This window comes from Salvelinus fontinalis, chromosome 16 (genome assembly GCF_029448725.1).
Source record: "Salvelinus fontinalis isolate EN_2023a chromosome 16, ASM2944872v1, whole genome shotgun sequence".
Taxonomy (NCBI): Eukaryota; Metazoa; Chordata; class Actinopteri; order Salmoniformes; family Salmonidae; genus Salvelinus; species Salvelinus fontinalis.
This window is the reverse complement of record NC_074680.1, coordinates 45540616-45555951: the sequence shown is the minus strand read 5'-3', so window position 1 is coordinate 45555951 and position 15336 is coordinate 45540616. Positions and strand designations below refer to the sequence as shown.

The window sequence follows — 15336 nt, the reverse complement described above, 5'->3', positions numbered from 1 at the left end:
CTCAGGGCGCTATTGTCCCTCCATCAGGTCGCTACAGGCCTGATACTCAGGGCTCTATTGTCCCCCCATCAGGTCGCTACAGGCCTGGTACTCAGGGCTCTATTGTCCCTCCATCAGGTCGCTACAGGCCTGATACTCTGGGCTCTATTGTCCCTCCATCAGGTCGCTACAGGCCTGGTACTCAGGGCTCTATTGTCCCTCCATCAGGTCGCTACAGGCCTGATACTCTGGGCTCTATTGTCCCTCCATCAGGTCGCTACAGGCCTGATACTCAGGGCTATATTGTCCCTCCATCAGGTCGCTACAGGCCTGGTACTCAGGGCTCTATTGTGCCTCCATCAGGTCGCTACAGGTCTGGTACTCAGGGCTCTATTGTCCCTCCATCAGGTCGCTACAGGCCTGGTACTCAGGGCTCTATTGTCCCTCCATCAGGTCGCTACAGGCCTGGTACTCAGGGCTCTATTGTCCCTCCATCAGGTCGCTACAGGCCTGGTACTCAGGGCTCTATTGTTCCTCCATCAGGTCGCTACAGGCCTGGTACTCAGGGCTCTATTGTTCCTCCATCAGGTCGCTACAGGTCTGGTACTCAGGGCTCTATTGTCCCTCCATCAGGTCGCTACAGGCCTGGTACTCAGGGCTCTATTGTCCCTCCATCAGGTCGCTACAGGCCTGGTACTCAGTGCTCTATTGTCCCTCCATCAGGTCGCTACAGGCCTGGTACTCAGGGCTCTATTGTCCCTCCATCAGGTCGCTACAGGCCTGTTACTCAGGGCTCTATTGTCCCTCCATCAGGTCGCTACAGGCCTGGTACTCAGGGCTCTATTGTCCCTCCATCAGGTCGCTACAGGCCTGGTACTCAGGGCTCTATTGTCCCTCCATCAGGTCGCTACAGGCCTGGTACTCAGGGCTCTATTGTCCCTCCATCAGGTCGCTACAGGCCTGGTACTCAGGGCGCTATTGTCCCTCCATCAGGTCGCTACAGGCCTGATACTCTGGGCTCTATTGTCCCTCCATCAGGTCGCTACAGGCCTGGTACTCAGGGCTCTATTGTCCCTCCATCAGGTCGCTACAGGCCTGATACTCTGGGCTCTATTGTCCCTCCATCAGGTCGCTACAGGCCTGATACTCAGGGCTCTATTGTCCCTCCATCAGGTCGCTACAGGCCTGGTACTCAGGGCTCTATTGTCCCTCCATCAGGTCGCTACAGGCCTGGTACTCAGGGCTCTATTGTCCCTCCATCAGGTCGCTACAGGCCTGGTACTCAGGGCTCTATTGTCCCTCCATCAGGTCGCTACAGGCCTGGTACTCAGGGCGCTATTGTCCCTCCATTAGGTCGCTACAGGCCTGGTACTCAGTGCTCTATTGTCCCTCCATCAGGTCGCTACAGGCCTGGTACTCAGGGCTCTATTGTCCCTCCATCAGGTCGCTACAGGCCTGATACTCTGGGCTCTATTGTCCCTCCATCAGGTCGCTACAGGCCTGGTACTCAGGGCTCTATTGTCCCTCCATCAGGTCGCTACAGACCTGGTACTCAGGGCTCTATTGTCCCTCCATCAGGTCGCTACAGGCCTGGTACTCAGGGCTCTATTGTCCCTCCATCAGGTCGCTACAGGCCTGGTACTCAGGGTTCTATTGTCCCTCCATCAGGTCGCTACAGGCCTGGTACTCAGGCCTCTATTGTCCCTTCATCAGGTCCCTACAGGCCTGTTACTCAGGGCTCTATTGTCCCTCCATCAGGTCGCTACAGGCCTGCTACTCAGGGCTCTATTGTCCCTCCATCAGGTCGCTACAGGCCTGGTACTCAGGGCTCTATTGTCCCTCCATCAGGTCGCTACAGGCCTGGTACTCAGGGCTTTATTGTCCCTCCATCAGGTCGCTACAGGCCTGGTACTCAGGGCTCTATTGTCCCTCCATCAGGTCGCAACAAGCCTGGTGCTCAGGGCTCTATTGTCCATCAGGTCGCTACAGGCCTGGTACTCAGGGCTCTATTGTCCCTCCATCAGGTCGCTACAGGCCTGGTACTCAGGGCTCTATTGTCCCTCCATTAGGTTGCTACAGGCCTGGTACTCAGGGCTCTATTGTCCCTCCATCAGGTCGCTACAGGCCTGGTACTCAGGGCTCTATTGTCCCTCCATTAGGTTGCTACAGGCCTGGTACTCAGGGCTCTATTGTCCCTCCATCAGGTCGCTACAGGCCTGGTACTCAGGGCTCTATTGTCCCTCCATCAGGTCGCTACAGGCCTGGTACTCAGGGCTCTATTGTCCCTCCATCAGGTCGCTACAGGCCTGGTGCTCAGGGCTCTATTGTCCCTCCATCAGGTCGCTACAGGCCTGGTACTCAGGGCTCTATTGTCCCTCCATCAGGTCGCTACAGGCCTGGTACTCAGGGCTCTATTGTCCCTCCATCAGGTCGCTACAGGCCTGGTATTCAGGGCTCTATTGTCCCTCTATCAGGTCGCTACAGGCCTGGTACTCAGGGCTCTATTGTCCCTCCATCAGGTCGCTACAGGCCTGGTACTCAGGGCTCTATTGTCCCTCCATCAGGTCGCAACAAGCCTGGTGCTCAGGGCTCTATTGTCCCTCCATCAGGTTGCTACAGGCCTGGTACTCAGGGCTCTATTGTCCCTCTAACCACTCTGACACAAATGCAAATGCAAACAAAAATCAACAGAACAGCATCTTTAAATACTCACTTCACTGTGATTGGTCAATCTGAAGAAAGAAGTTCAAAAAGGAAGTAGAGCTGCTGAGGGTGCTGCAGCACATCTGAACAATCAGAATAATAATATTTAAAAAATATATATATTGAAATTATTATTATTTATTTGTTTTCACAAAAGTAGTGCACTGGGCCTTTACTAGTATTTGTGGACCGATATAGACGTCGGCAACGCGAGCAAAAGATTATTTTTTTTTAGCATCGCCGCTTTGACAAAAAAGGTCGTTGTATAATTAAGAACAGAATGTTGCAGGTTTCAACAGTTGGAATTGTGAGAGTCGTTGTCATGTCTAATTTCTCTGTGATGTCATTCTAATGGATTTGTGAGAGTCGTTGTCATGTCAATTTCTCTGTGATGTCATTCTAATGGAATTGTGAGCGTCGTTGTCATGTCAATTTCTCTGTGATGTCATTCTAATGGAATTGTGAGAGTCGTTTTCATGTCAATTTCTCTGTGATGTCATTCTAATGGAATTGTGAGAGTCGTTGTCCCTGTCTCTCTGTGATGTCATTCTAATGGAATTGTGAGAGTCGTTGCCATGTCTCTCTGTGATGTCATTCTAATGGAATTGTGAGAGTCGTTGTCCCTGTCTCTCTGTGATGTCATTCTAATGGAATTGTGAGAGTCGTTGCCATGTCTCTCTGTGATGTCATTCTAATGGAATTGTGAGAGTCGTTGCCATGTCTCTCTGTGATGTCATTCTAATGGAATTGTGAGAGTCGTTGCCATGTCTCTCTGTGATGTCATTCTAATGGAATTGTGAGAGTCGTTGCCATGTCTCTCTGTGATGTCATTCTAATGGAATTGTGAGAGTCGTTGTCCCTGTCTCTCTGTGATGTCATTCTAATGGAATTGTGAGAGTCGTTGTCCCTGTCTCTCTGTGATGTCATTCTAATGGAATTGTGAGAGTCGTTGTCATGTTAATTTCTCTGTGATGTCATTCTAATGGAATTGTGAGAGTCGTTGTCTCTGTGATGTCATTCTAATGGAATTGTGATAGTCGTTGTCTTGTCAATTTCTCTGTGATGTCATTCTAATAGAATTGTGAGAGTCGTTGTCTCTGTGATGTCATTCTAATGGAATTGTGAGAGTAGTTGTCATGTCTAATTTCTCTGTGATGTCATTCTAATGGAATTGTGAGAGTCGTTGTCCCTGTCTCTCTGTGATGTCATTCTAATGGAACTGTGAGAGTCGTTGTCATGTCAATTTCTCTGTGATGTCATTCTAATGGAATTGTGAGAGTCGTTGTCCCTGTCTCTCTGTGATGTCATTCTAATGGAATTGTGAGAGTCGTTGCCATGTCAATTTCTCTGTGATGTCATTCTAATGGAATTGTGAGTCGTTGCCATGTCAATTTCTCTGTGATGTCATTCTAATGGAATCCAGAAAGAACACAACCATGTCCTCAAACATTTACATCAAAACCTGCAAAGTTCTGGGCAAAGACACAAAACATCCACATCAAATTAAATATGTTTCTTGATCAAATAACATGGAAAAAAAACATTTTTCTTGCAGGATTAATTTACCATGGACACTGTTGACACTGTTAACTAACCTCCAGACGAGCTTCAATGCCATACAACTCTCCTTCCGTGGCCGCCAACTGCTCTTAAATGCAAGTAAAACTAAATGCATACTCTTCAACCGATCGCTGTCTGCACCTGCCCGCCTGTCTATCATCACTACTCTGGACGGTTCTGACTTAGAATATGTGGACAACTACAAATACCTAGGTGTCTGGTTAGACTGTAAACTCTCCTTCCAGACTCACATTAAGCATCTCCAATCCAAAGTTAAATCTAGAATCGGCTTCCTATTTCGCAACAAAGCCTCCTTCAGTCATGCTGCCAAACATACCCTCGTAAAACTGACTATCCTGCAGATCCTTGACTTTGGCGAGGTAATTTACAAAATAGCCTACAACACTCTACTCAGCAAACTGGATGTAGTCTATCACAGTGCCATCCGCTTTGTCACCAAAGCCCCATATACTACCCACCACTGCGACCTGTGTGCTCTCGTTGGCTGGCTCTCGCTACATATTCGTCGCCAAACCCACTGGCTACAGGTCATCTATAAGTCAGCAGCATACCACCCTGCATACCACTGCTGGCTTGCTTCTGAAGCTAAGCAGGGTTGGTCGTGGTCAGTCCCTGGATGGGAGACCAGATGCTGCTGGAAGTGGTGTTGGAGGGCCAGTAGGAGGCACTCTTTCCTCTGGTCTAAAAACAATAATATCCCAATGCCCCAGGGCAGTGATTGGGGACACTGCCCTGTGTAGGGTGCCGTCTTTCGGATGGAACGTTAAACGGGTGTCCTGACTCTCTGAGGTCGTTAAAGATCCCATGGCACTTATCGTCTCGTTGGCTGGCCATCATACCATCATGGTCACCTAATAATCCCCAGTTTACAATTGGCTCATTCATCCCCCTCCTGTCCCCTGTAACTATTCCCCAGGTCGTTGCTGCAAATGAGAACGTGTTCTCAGTCAACTTACCTGGTAAAATAACGGTAAAATAAATAAATAAATAAAGTCTCCAGCAGGTATATCTCACTGGTCACCCCCAAAGCCAACTCCCCCTTTGGTCGCCTTTCCTTCCAGTTCTCTGCTGCCAATTACTGGAACGAATTGCAAAAATCACTGAAGTTGGAGACTTATATCTCCCTCACTGACTTTAAGCGTCAGCTGTCAGAGCAGCTCACCGATCGCTGCAGCTGTACACAGCCCATCTGTAAATAGCCCATCCAACCAACTACCCACCTCACCCCCATATTTGTTTTAGTTTTTCTGCTCTTTTGCACACCAGTGTTTCTACTTGCACATCCTCATCTGTACATATATCACTCCAGTGTAAATTGCTAAATTGTAATTACTTCGCCACTATTGGTCTATTTATTGCCTTACCTCCTTACTTCATTTGCACACACTGTATACAGGTTTTTCTAATGTATTATTGACTGCACGTTTTGTTTACTCCATGTGTTGCCGTTGTTTGTTTCGCACTGCTTTGCTTTATCTTGGCCAGGTCGCAGTTGTAAATGAGAACTTGTTCTCAACTGGCCTACCTGGTTAAATAAAGGTGAAACAACTGGTCTACCTGGTTAAATAAAGGTGAAATAACTGGCCTACCTGGTTAAACAAAGGTGAAATAACTGGCCTACCTGGTTAAATAAAGGTGAAACAACTGGTCTACCTGGTTAAATAAAGGTGAAATAACTGGCCTACCTGGTTAAACAAAGGTGAAATAACTGGCCTACCTGGTTAAATAAAGGTGAAATAACTGGCCTACCTGGTTAAATAAAGGTGAAATAACTGGCCTACCTGGTTAAATAAAGGTGAAACAACTGGTCTACCTGGTTAAATAAAGGTGAAACAACTGGCCTACCTGGTTAAATAAAGGTGAAATAACTGGCCTACCTGGTTAAATAAAGGTGAAACAACTGGTCTACCTGGTTAAATAAAGGTGAAATAACTGGCCTACCTGGTTAAATAAAGGTGAAACAACTGGTCTACCTGGTTAAATAAAGGTGAAACAACTGGTCTACCTGGTTAAATAAAGGTGAAACAACTGGTCTACCTGGTTAAATAAAGGTGAAAAAACTGGTCTACCTGGTTAAATAAAGGTGAAACAACTGGTCTACCTGGTTAAATAAAGGTGAAACAACTGGTCTACCTGGTTAAATAAAGGTGAAATAACTGGCCTACCTGGTTAAATAAAGGTGAAATAACTGGCCTACCTGGTTAAATAAAGGTGAAACAACTGGTCTACCTGGTTAAATAAAGGTGAAACAACTGGCCTACCTGGTTAAATAAAGGTGAAAAAAGGTGAAATAAATAAAACATAAAACATCCCATCCTTACAAGCCACTTAATGTAAATGTACATCGACTGGTCATCTAGGTTTGTACCTGTAGACTTTCCATCACCATGACGATAAAACAACGTACAATACAGTAATTGAGTACATTGAGACATCAAGTGGTTTGTGATGACGTGGCTCAGTTGGTGCTAGCAATGCTAAGGTTGTGGGTTAGAATTCCCGCGGGGGGGGGGGGGGCGGGGGACCAGTATCAACAGTATGAACATGTAGGCACCAATACTGTAAGTTGCTCTGGATAAGAGCGTCTACAAAAAAAATAAAAAATAAATGAACCATAGACCATTTCATTTTTCACATAGAAATACGTTTTCAAGAAATTGGAAATTGCATTCCAGGTGACTACCTCATGAAGCTGGTTGAGAGAATGTCAAGAGTGTGCAAAGCTGTCATCAAGGCAAAGGGTGGCTACTTTGAAGAATCTCAAATATAAATATATATTTGGATTTGATTAACACTTTTTTTGGTTACTACATGATTCCATGTGTTATTTCATAGTTTGATGTCTTCATTATTATTCTACAATGTAGAAAATACTAAAAATAAAGAAAAACCCTGGAATGAGTAGGTGTGTCCAAACTTTTGATTGATAGTGTATATCAAGCAAGTATTTTTATATTCCACAAGTATTATCAGATTAACTGTTTTGTACATATAATTATCAGACTCAAATTACAAGGGCTGGTAAATACTCAAATACAATTCGTTTGAACTTTTTCACAAAAGTAGTGCACTGGGCTTTTACTAGTCCTGTATTAACAGACTGATATAGCCTTCTGTAACACTGGGCCTTTACTAGTCCTGTATTAACATACTGTTATAGCCTTCTGTAACACTGGGCCTTTACTAGTCCTGTATTAGAGGACTGATATAGCCTTCTGTAATACTGGGCCTTTACTAGTCCTGTATTAACAGACTGGTATAGCCTTCTGTAACACTGGGCCTTTACTAGTCCTGTATTAACCTGTTGGGGATGGGGGCGCTGTTTAGACTATTTATGCTAATGTGGCTAATTTTTTAAACGGCTTCCCACAAAATCCTTGATCGTACAATATGCATATTATTATTATTATTGGATAGAAAACAGTCTATAGTTTCTATAGGAGTTGAAATTTTGTCTCTAAGTGGAACAGAGCCCATTCTACAGCAATTTCCCTGACATGGAGTCAGATTTGAGAAACGTTGGCCACTTTTCTGAAGTCATTTAAACGGGCACTGTCGTTGCTATGACTATACGGACACTTCTTACGTCTTCCCCTGGATGCCTTTACGTGATGACGATTCCAACGGGCTCGATTGCTCGTTCACAGGCCCTACAAATGAAAAAAACCTTTAGCTAGCAAGTCTTTTCTTGCTGCGTAACGCGCGTGGAAGACACCGACCCTCTCCTGTTCCAAGCATTAGTTTAGCCTGTTATATTTCTCCGGTCATCTTTTCACTCGTTATAGGAGTTACAAACATCACAAAGTAGTTAATTTAAAGCGTTTTATAGCAATTTATATCCGTTTAGTGCGATTTTGGGACATTTATTTTTGCAACGATGTGAAAAGTTGGGAACGCTTTTCAGTTCATCCCGAACGTAGTTGACATTTCCACATGGCAAGAGGACAGCTTTCCACCAAAAGACGATTTCTCCCAAGAAAGGATCCTTTGCCCAAGATACTGATGGAAGAACAGCTCAAGGTAGGACATTTTTATTATGATAAATCGTGTTTCTGTCGAAACATTTTAGTGGCTTAGGACGCCATGTTTTTTGACGTAGCTTCGCTTGGCGCAAACTGTATTGAAAAGTAAGGATAAATTAAAAAATGTAATAACGCAATTGTATTAAGAATTAAATTGTCTATCAATCCCTGTCCACCCTATATTTTTTAGTCACGTTTATGAGTATTTATGTATAAGAGTAGATCACTGTCTAAGTGGCGCAAGGACGTTTTCTTTACCAGCTTGTCTACATTTCACATTGTCTAACCATGATTTTGGTGGCTAAATATAAACATTTTCGATCAAACTGTATATGCATGTTGTAATGTGATGTTACAGGAGTGTCATCGGAAGAATTCTGAGAAGGTTAGTGAAAAAATTAATATCTTTTGGCGATGTTGACTTTTATCGCTCACTTTGGCTAGAATCAATGCTGGGCTGCTATGTGCTATGTGCTACGCTAATATAACGATTTATTGTGTTTTCGCTGTAAGACACTTAGAAAATCTGAAATATTGTCTGTATTCACAGGATCTGTGTCTTTCGATTCGTGTATGCTGTGTATTTTTACGAAATGTTTGATGATTAGTAGTTAGGTAAACACGTTGCTCATTGTAATTATTCTAGTCCATTTGTGATGGTGGGTGCAATTGTAAACTATGCCATATACCTGAAATATGCACTTTTTTCTAACAAAACCTATCCCATACCATAAATATGTTATCAGACTGTCATCTAATGAGTTTTTTTGTTGGTTAGGGGCTATAAATATCTTAGTTTAGCCGAATTGGTGATGGCTACTGGTGTTGGTGGACAAATAAAAGATGGTGGAATATGCTAATGTGTTTTTAGGTAATAGATGTACATCTTTACATATTGTGTCTTCCCTGTAAAACATTTTAAAAATCGGAAATGTTGACTGGATTCATAAGATCTGTGTCTTTCATTAGCTGTATTGGACTTTAATGTGTGAAAGTTAAATATTTTAAAAAAATATTTTTTTTGAATTTCGCGGCACTGGTTTTTCAGTGGGGGGGGGGGGGGGTGTGCCGCTAGCGCCACGCTGATCCTAGACAGGTTAACAGACTGGTATAGCCTTCTGTAACACTGGGCCTTTACTAGTCCTGTATTAACAGACTAATATGTATCCTTCTGTAACGCTGGGCCTTTACTAGTCCTGTATAGCCTTCTGTAACACTGGGCCTTTACTAGTCCTGTATTAACAGACTGATATAGCCTTCTGTAACACTGGGCCTTTACTAGTCCTGTATTAACAGACTAATTGACCCTTCTGTAACACTGGGCCTTTACTAGTCCTGTATTAGAGGACTGATATAGCCTTCTGGAACACTGGGCCTTTACTAGTCCTGTATTAACAGACTGGTATAGCCTTCTGTAACACTGGGCCTTTACTAGTCCTGTATTAGAGGACTGATATAGCCTTCTGTAACACTGGGCCTTTACTAGTCCTGTATTAGAGGACTGATATAGCCTTCTGTAACACTGGGCCTTTACTAGCCCTGTATAGCCTTCTGTAACACTGGGCCTTTACTAGTCCTGTATTAACAGACTGGTATAGCCTTCTGTAACACTGGGCCTTTACTAGTCCTGTATTAGAGGACTGATATAGCCTTCTGTAACACTGGGCCTTTACTAGTCCTGTATTAACAGACTGGTATAGCCTTCTGTAACACTGGACCTTTACTAGTCCTGTATTAACAGACTGGTATAGCCTTCTGTAACACTGGACCTTTACTAGTCCTGTATTAACAGACTGGTATAGCCTTCTGTAACACTGGGCCTTTACTAGTCCTGTATTAACAGACTGGTATAGCCTTCTGTAACACTGGGCCTTTACTAGTCCTGTATTAGAGGACTCATATAGCCTTCTGTAACACTGGGCCTTTACTAGTCCTGTATTAGAGGACTGATACAGCCTTCTGTAACACTGGGCCTTTACTAGTCCTGTATTAACAGACTGGTATAGCCTTCTGTAACACTGGGCCTTTACTAGTCCTGTATTAACAGACTGGTATAGCCTTCTGTAACACTGGGCCTTTACTAGTCCTGTATTAACATACTGGTATAGCCTTCTGTAACACTGGGCCTTTACTAGTCCTGTATTAACAGACTGATATAGCCTTCTGTAACACTGGGCCTTTACTAGTCCTGTATTAACAGACTGGTATAGCCTTCTGTAACACTGGGCCTTTACTAGTCCTTTATTAACATACCGGTATAGCCTTCTGTAACACTGGGCCTTTACTAGTCCTGTATTAACAGACTGATTTAGCCTTCTGTAACACTGGGCCTTTACTAGTCCTGTATTAACATACTGGTATAGCCTTCTGTAACACTGGGCCTTTACTAGTCCTGTATTAACAGACTGATTTAGCCTTCTGTAACGCTGGGCCTTTACTAGTCCTGTATTAGAGGACTGATATAGCCTTCTGTAACACTGGGCCTTTACTAGTCCTGTATTAACAGACTGATATAGCCTTCTGTAACACTGGGCCTTTACTAGTCCTGTATTAACAGACTAATTGAGCCTTCTGTAACACTGGGCCTTTACTAGTCCTGTATTAACAGACTGAAATAGATGTCTTCATCGCGGGCAAAACCATTTCTGCACCACTGTCGGCAAAAACAAAATCGCAGCACACCCACCCCAAACTACTTCCCGCGTTTTTTTGAGTTCAACAACAGGTTGAAATTGAGTGGAAAATCTGGTCTTCGTGGACGCGAAACAGGAACAGGAAATGGACAGTGCTTTGTCAGGTGATGATTACTTCAAAACAATCCCAATGTAATTTCAGAGTTTATGCACAGGCATATACATTAGACTAATCCCGAATTAAACCCTAAAAAAATACAATTATGATTGTGCCAATATAAAACACAGCCTACTGCTTCACTGCAGAAAAAAAACATTAAAAGAAAACTGATTTAAGAAGCCTTTGGTAGATAATTGGTCTAGCCTACACTCCAAAATTAATCATATTCTAGTAATCTCCTTTGAGGTAATACTGGATAATTATGCAAATTGGATGGACTGGTTACCTCATGCTATGCCCCAAACTTTGGAGAGAACGTACACGGCATACAGAGTACTGGGTAGATACAGGAGCAGAGTTGGAGAGCCCATGACATACAGAGCACTGGTTAGGAACAGGGTAGGAGAGACCATGGCATACAGAGTACTGGTATCTGCAGGAACAGGGTTGGAGAGACCATGGCATACAGAGTACTGGGTAGCTGCAGGAACAGGGTTGGAGAGCCCATGACATACAGAGTACTGGGTAGGAACAGGGTTGGAGAGCCCATGGCATACAGAGTACTGGGTAGCTGCAGGAACAGCGTTGGAGAGACCATGGCATACAGAGTACTGGGTAGCTGCAGGAACAGGGTTGGAGAGCCCATGGTATACAGAGTACTGGGCAGGAACAGGAACAGGGCTGGAGAGACCATGGCATACAGAGTACTGGGTAGCTGCAGGAACAGGGTTGGAGAGCCCATGGCATACAGAGTACTGGGTAGGAACAGGGTTGGAGAGCCCATGGCATACAGAGTACTGGGTAGGAACAGGGTTGGAGAGCCCATGGCATACAGAGTACTGGGTAGGAACAGGGTTGGAGAGCCCATGGTATACAGAGTACTGGGTAGGAACAGGGCTGGAGAGCCCATGGTATACAGAGTACTGGGTAGGAACAGGGTTGGAGAGACCATGGCATACAGAGTACTGGGTAGCTGCAGGAACAGGGTAGTAGAGGCCATGGCATACAGAGTACTGGGCAGGAACAGGGTTGGAGAGACCATGGCATACAGAGTACTGGGTAGCTGCAGGAACAGGGTTGGAGAGACCATGGCATACAGAGTACTGGGTAGCTGCAGGAACAGGGTTGGAGAGACCATGGTATACAGAGTACTGGGCAGGAACAGGAACAGGGCTGGAGAGACCATGGTATACAGAGTACTGGGTAGGAACAGGGTAGGAGAGACCATGGCATACAGAGTACTGGGTAGCTGCAGGAACAGGGTTGGAGAGACCATGGCATACAGAGTACTGGGTAGCTGCAGGGACAGGGTTGGAGAGCCCATGGCATACAGAGTACTGGGTAGGAACAGGGTTGGAGAGCCCATGGCATACAGAGTACTGGGTAGCTGCAGGGACAGGGTTGGAGAGCCCATGGCATACAGAGTACTGGGTAGGAACAGGGTTGGAGAGCCCATGGTATACAGAGTACTGGGTAGCTGCAGGAACAGGGTAGTAGAGGCCATGGCATACAGAGTACTGGGTAGCTGAAGGAACAGGGTTGGAGAGACCATGGTATACAGAGTACTGGGCAGGAACAGGAACAGGGTTGGAGAGACCATGGCATACAGAGTACTGGGTAGCTGCAGGAACAGGGTTGGAGAGCCCGTGGCATACAGAGTTTAGGTGGAATATCACCTGTTGCACAGCGAGAGGCTGCATGCTCCTCATTGGATCGACAGTGGTTGATGGGTGGAGTCAACCAACCGAAGCAGCCTATCTGATTTTTAAAAAAAACGAACAGGCAGGAAAACGGGGTAGCTGAAGGAACAGGGTTGGAGAGACCATGGCATACAGAGTACTGGGTAGCTGCAGGAACAGGGTTGGAGAGACCATGGCATACAGAGTACTGGGTAGCTGCAGGAACAGGGTTGGAGAGACCATGGTATACAGAGTACTGCGCAGGAACAGGAACAGGGTTGGAGAGACCATGGCATACAGAGTACTGGGTAGCTGCAGGAACAGGGTTGGAGAGACCATGGTATACAGAGTACTGGGTAGCTGTAGGAAGAGGGTTGGAGAGCCCGTGGCATACAGAGTTTAGGTGGAATATCACCTGTTGCACAGCGAGAGGCTGCATGCTCCTCATTGGATCGACAGTGGTTGATGGGTGGAGTCAACCAACCGAAGCAGCCTATCTGATTTTTAAAAAAAACGAACAGGCAGGAAAACGGCCCTCCATTCGCTCCTCCAGTTCCTACGGATGAGAAGTCTTTTCCCCTGCCCCTGTTCCTGCCCCTGTTCCTGCCCCTGTTCCTGCCCCTGTTCCTGCCCCTGTTCCTGCCCCTGTTCCTGCCCCTGTTCCTGCCCCTGTTCCTGCCCCTGTTCCTGTCCCTGCCCCTGTTCCTGCCCCTGTTCCTGCCCCTGTTCCTGCCCCTGTTCCTGCCCCTGTTCCTGCCCCTGTTCCTGCCCCTGTTCCTGCCCCTGTTCCATTTGATAACGGGCCAGTCTAAATCGAAAACTAATTTGACAAATTAGTAAAGACAAGATGAAATTGAGAATAGTTTGATGGTTGAAAGTAGGATCGCTTGATGAGAGAACAGAGTGTGCAGCCCGAGGCATGGGACAGAGAGCAAACTTTTTAGCGACTTTTTCAAATAGTCAATAGACTTTAGTTGCACCTTGCAGCCCATATATACAGTATATACAAAGGTATGTGGACACCCCTTCCAATTAGTGAATTCAGTTGTTTCAGCCACACCCATTGCTGACAGGTGTATAAAATCGAGCACACAGCCATGCGATCTCCGTAGACAAACATTGGCAGTAGAATGGCCGATACTGAAGAGCTCAGTGACTTTCAACGTGGCACCGTCATAGGATGCCACCTTTCCAGCAAGTCAGTTCGTCACATGTCTGCCCTGCTAGAGCTGCCCTGGTCAACTGTAAGTGCTGTTATTGTGAAGCGGAAACGTCTAGGAGCAACAACGGTAGGACACACAAGCTCACAGAACGGGATCGCCAAGTGCTGAAGATTGTAGAGTGAAAAACAGTCTGTTCTCGGTTGTAACCTTCACTACCAAGTACCAAACTGCCTCTGGAAGCAACTTCAGCACAATAACTGTTCATCAGGAGCTTCATGTAATGGGTTTCCATGGCCGAGCAGCCGCACACAAGCCTAAGATCACCATGCGCAATACCAAGCATCGGCTGGTGTGGTGTAAAGCTCGCCACCATTGGACGCTGGAGCAGAGGAAACGTGTTCTCTGGAGTGATGAATCACCCTTTACCTTCTGGCAGTCCGAAGGACAAATATGGTTTTGGAGGATGCCAGGAGAATGCTACCTGCCCGAATGCATAGTGCCAACTGTAAAGTTTGGTGGAGGAGGCATTATGGTACGGGCTAGGCCTCTTAGTTTCAGTGAGGGGAAATCTTAACACTACAGCATACAATGACATTCAAGACGATTCTGTGCTTCCAACTTTGTGGCAACAGTTTGGGGGAAGGCCCTTTCCTGTTTCAGCATGACAATAGCCCCGTGCACAAAGCGAGGTCCATACAGAAATGGTTTGTCGAGATTGGTGTGGAAGAACTTGACTGGTCCGCACAGAGCCCTGACCTTAATCCCATCGAACACCTTTGGGATGAATTGGAACGCCGACTGTTAGCCAGGCCTAATCACCCAACATCAATGCCTGACCTCACTAATGTTCCCGCAGCAATGTTCCAACATCTAGTGGAAAGCCTTCCCAGAAGAGTGGAGGCTGTTTTAGCAGGAAACGGGGGACCAACTCCATATTAATGAGATGTTCACATACCTTTGGTCATGTAGTGTATGTTTTCCTAAGGTTTGTCATTCCCAACTAAAGTTGCCAAATAAATCTAATTCTAGCGTATAGTGCTCGTTTCAATTGATCACTTTTACGCATAAAAATACCCACTTCATCCCCACAGCCTATAGCATGGCTCATAGCCAGATAACATACAGTGGGCCAACTCATATTCTGTTCTTCTGAAATACACACTACAAACAGCACTGCAGCGGTACAAAAAAAAATCGCTCCTCCATTTCCTGTTGGCTAAAATTAGAATCGTTCGCCTACTTTCAGTTTATGTGACTAAACAAACAAGTATAGTGCAGAAAAACATTGTACCATCATAAAAATTCAACGCTGTGTAATATATTTTCCATAAAGCAGGAATATTTTCAGCTGTTTGAAGCTGTTGTACAAAATCTAATGTAAAAGACGCACAAATTAAACTTCGGGAAGCATAGAAA

General features: G+C 45.4%; 1 protein-coding gene across 2 annotated transcripts; it reads right to left on the bottom strand.

The window, feature by feature from the left end:
- Positions 1–2311: 2311 nt before the first annotated feature.
- Positions 2312–13385, bottom strand: LOC129813243 (keratin-associated protein 16-1-like). Of its 2 annotated transcripts, XM_055865539.1 has the most exons (3): positions 9388–13385; positions 5885–7564; positions 2312–5852 (listed from the first exon to the last, which is right to left on the bottom strand). In XM_055865539.1, the coding sequence occupies exon 1, from the start codon at positions 13203–13205 to the stop codon at positions 11361–11363; it is 1845 nt and encodes a 614-aa protein (XP_055721514.1). In that variant the 5' UTR covers positions 13206–13385; the 3' UTR covers positions 2312–5852; positions 5885–7564; positions 9388–11360. The 2 variants fall into 2 exon arrangements, with proteins under 2 accessions (XP_055721514.1, XP_055721516.1); XM_055865541.1 differs by having other exon boundaries at positions 2312–7564.
- Positions 13386–15336: the final 1951 nt, after the last annotated feature.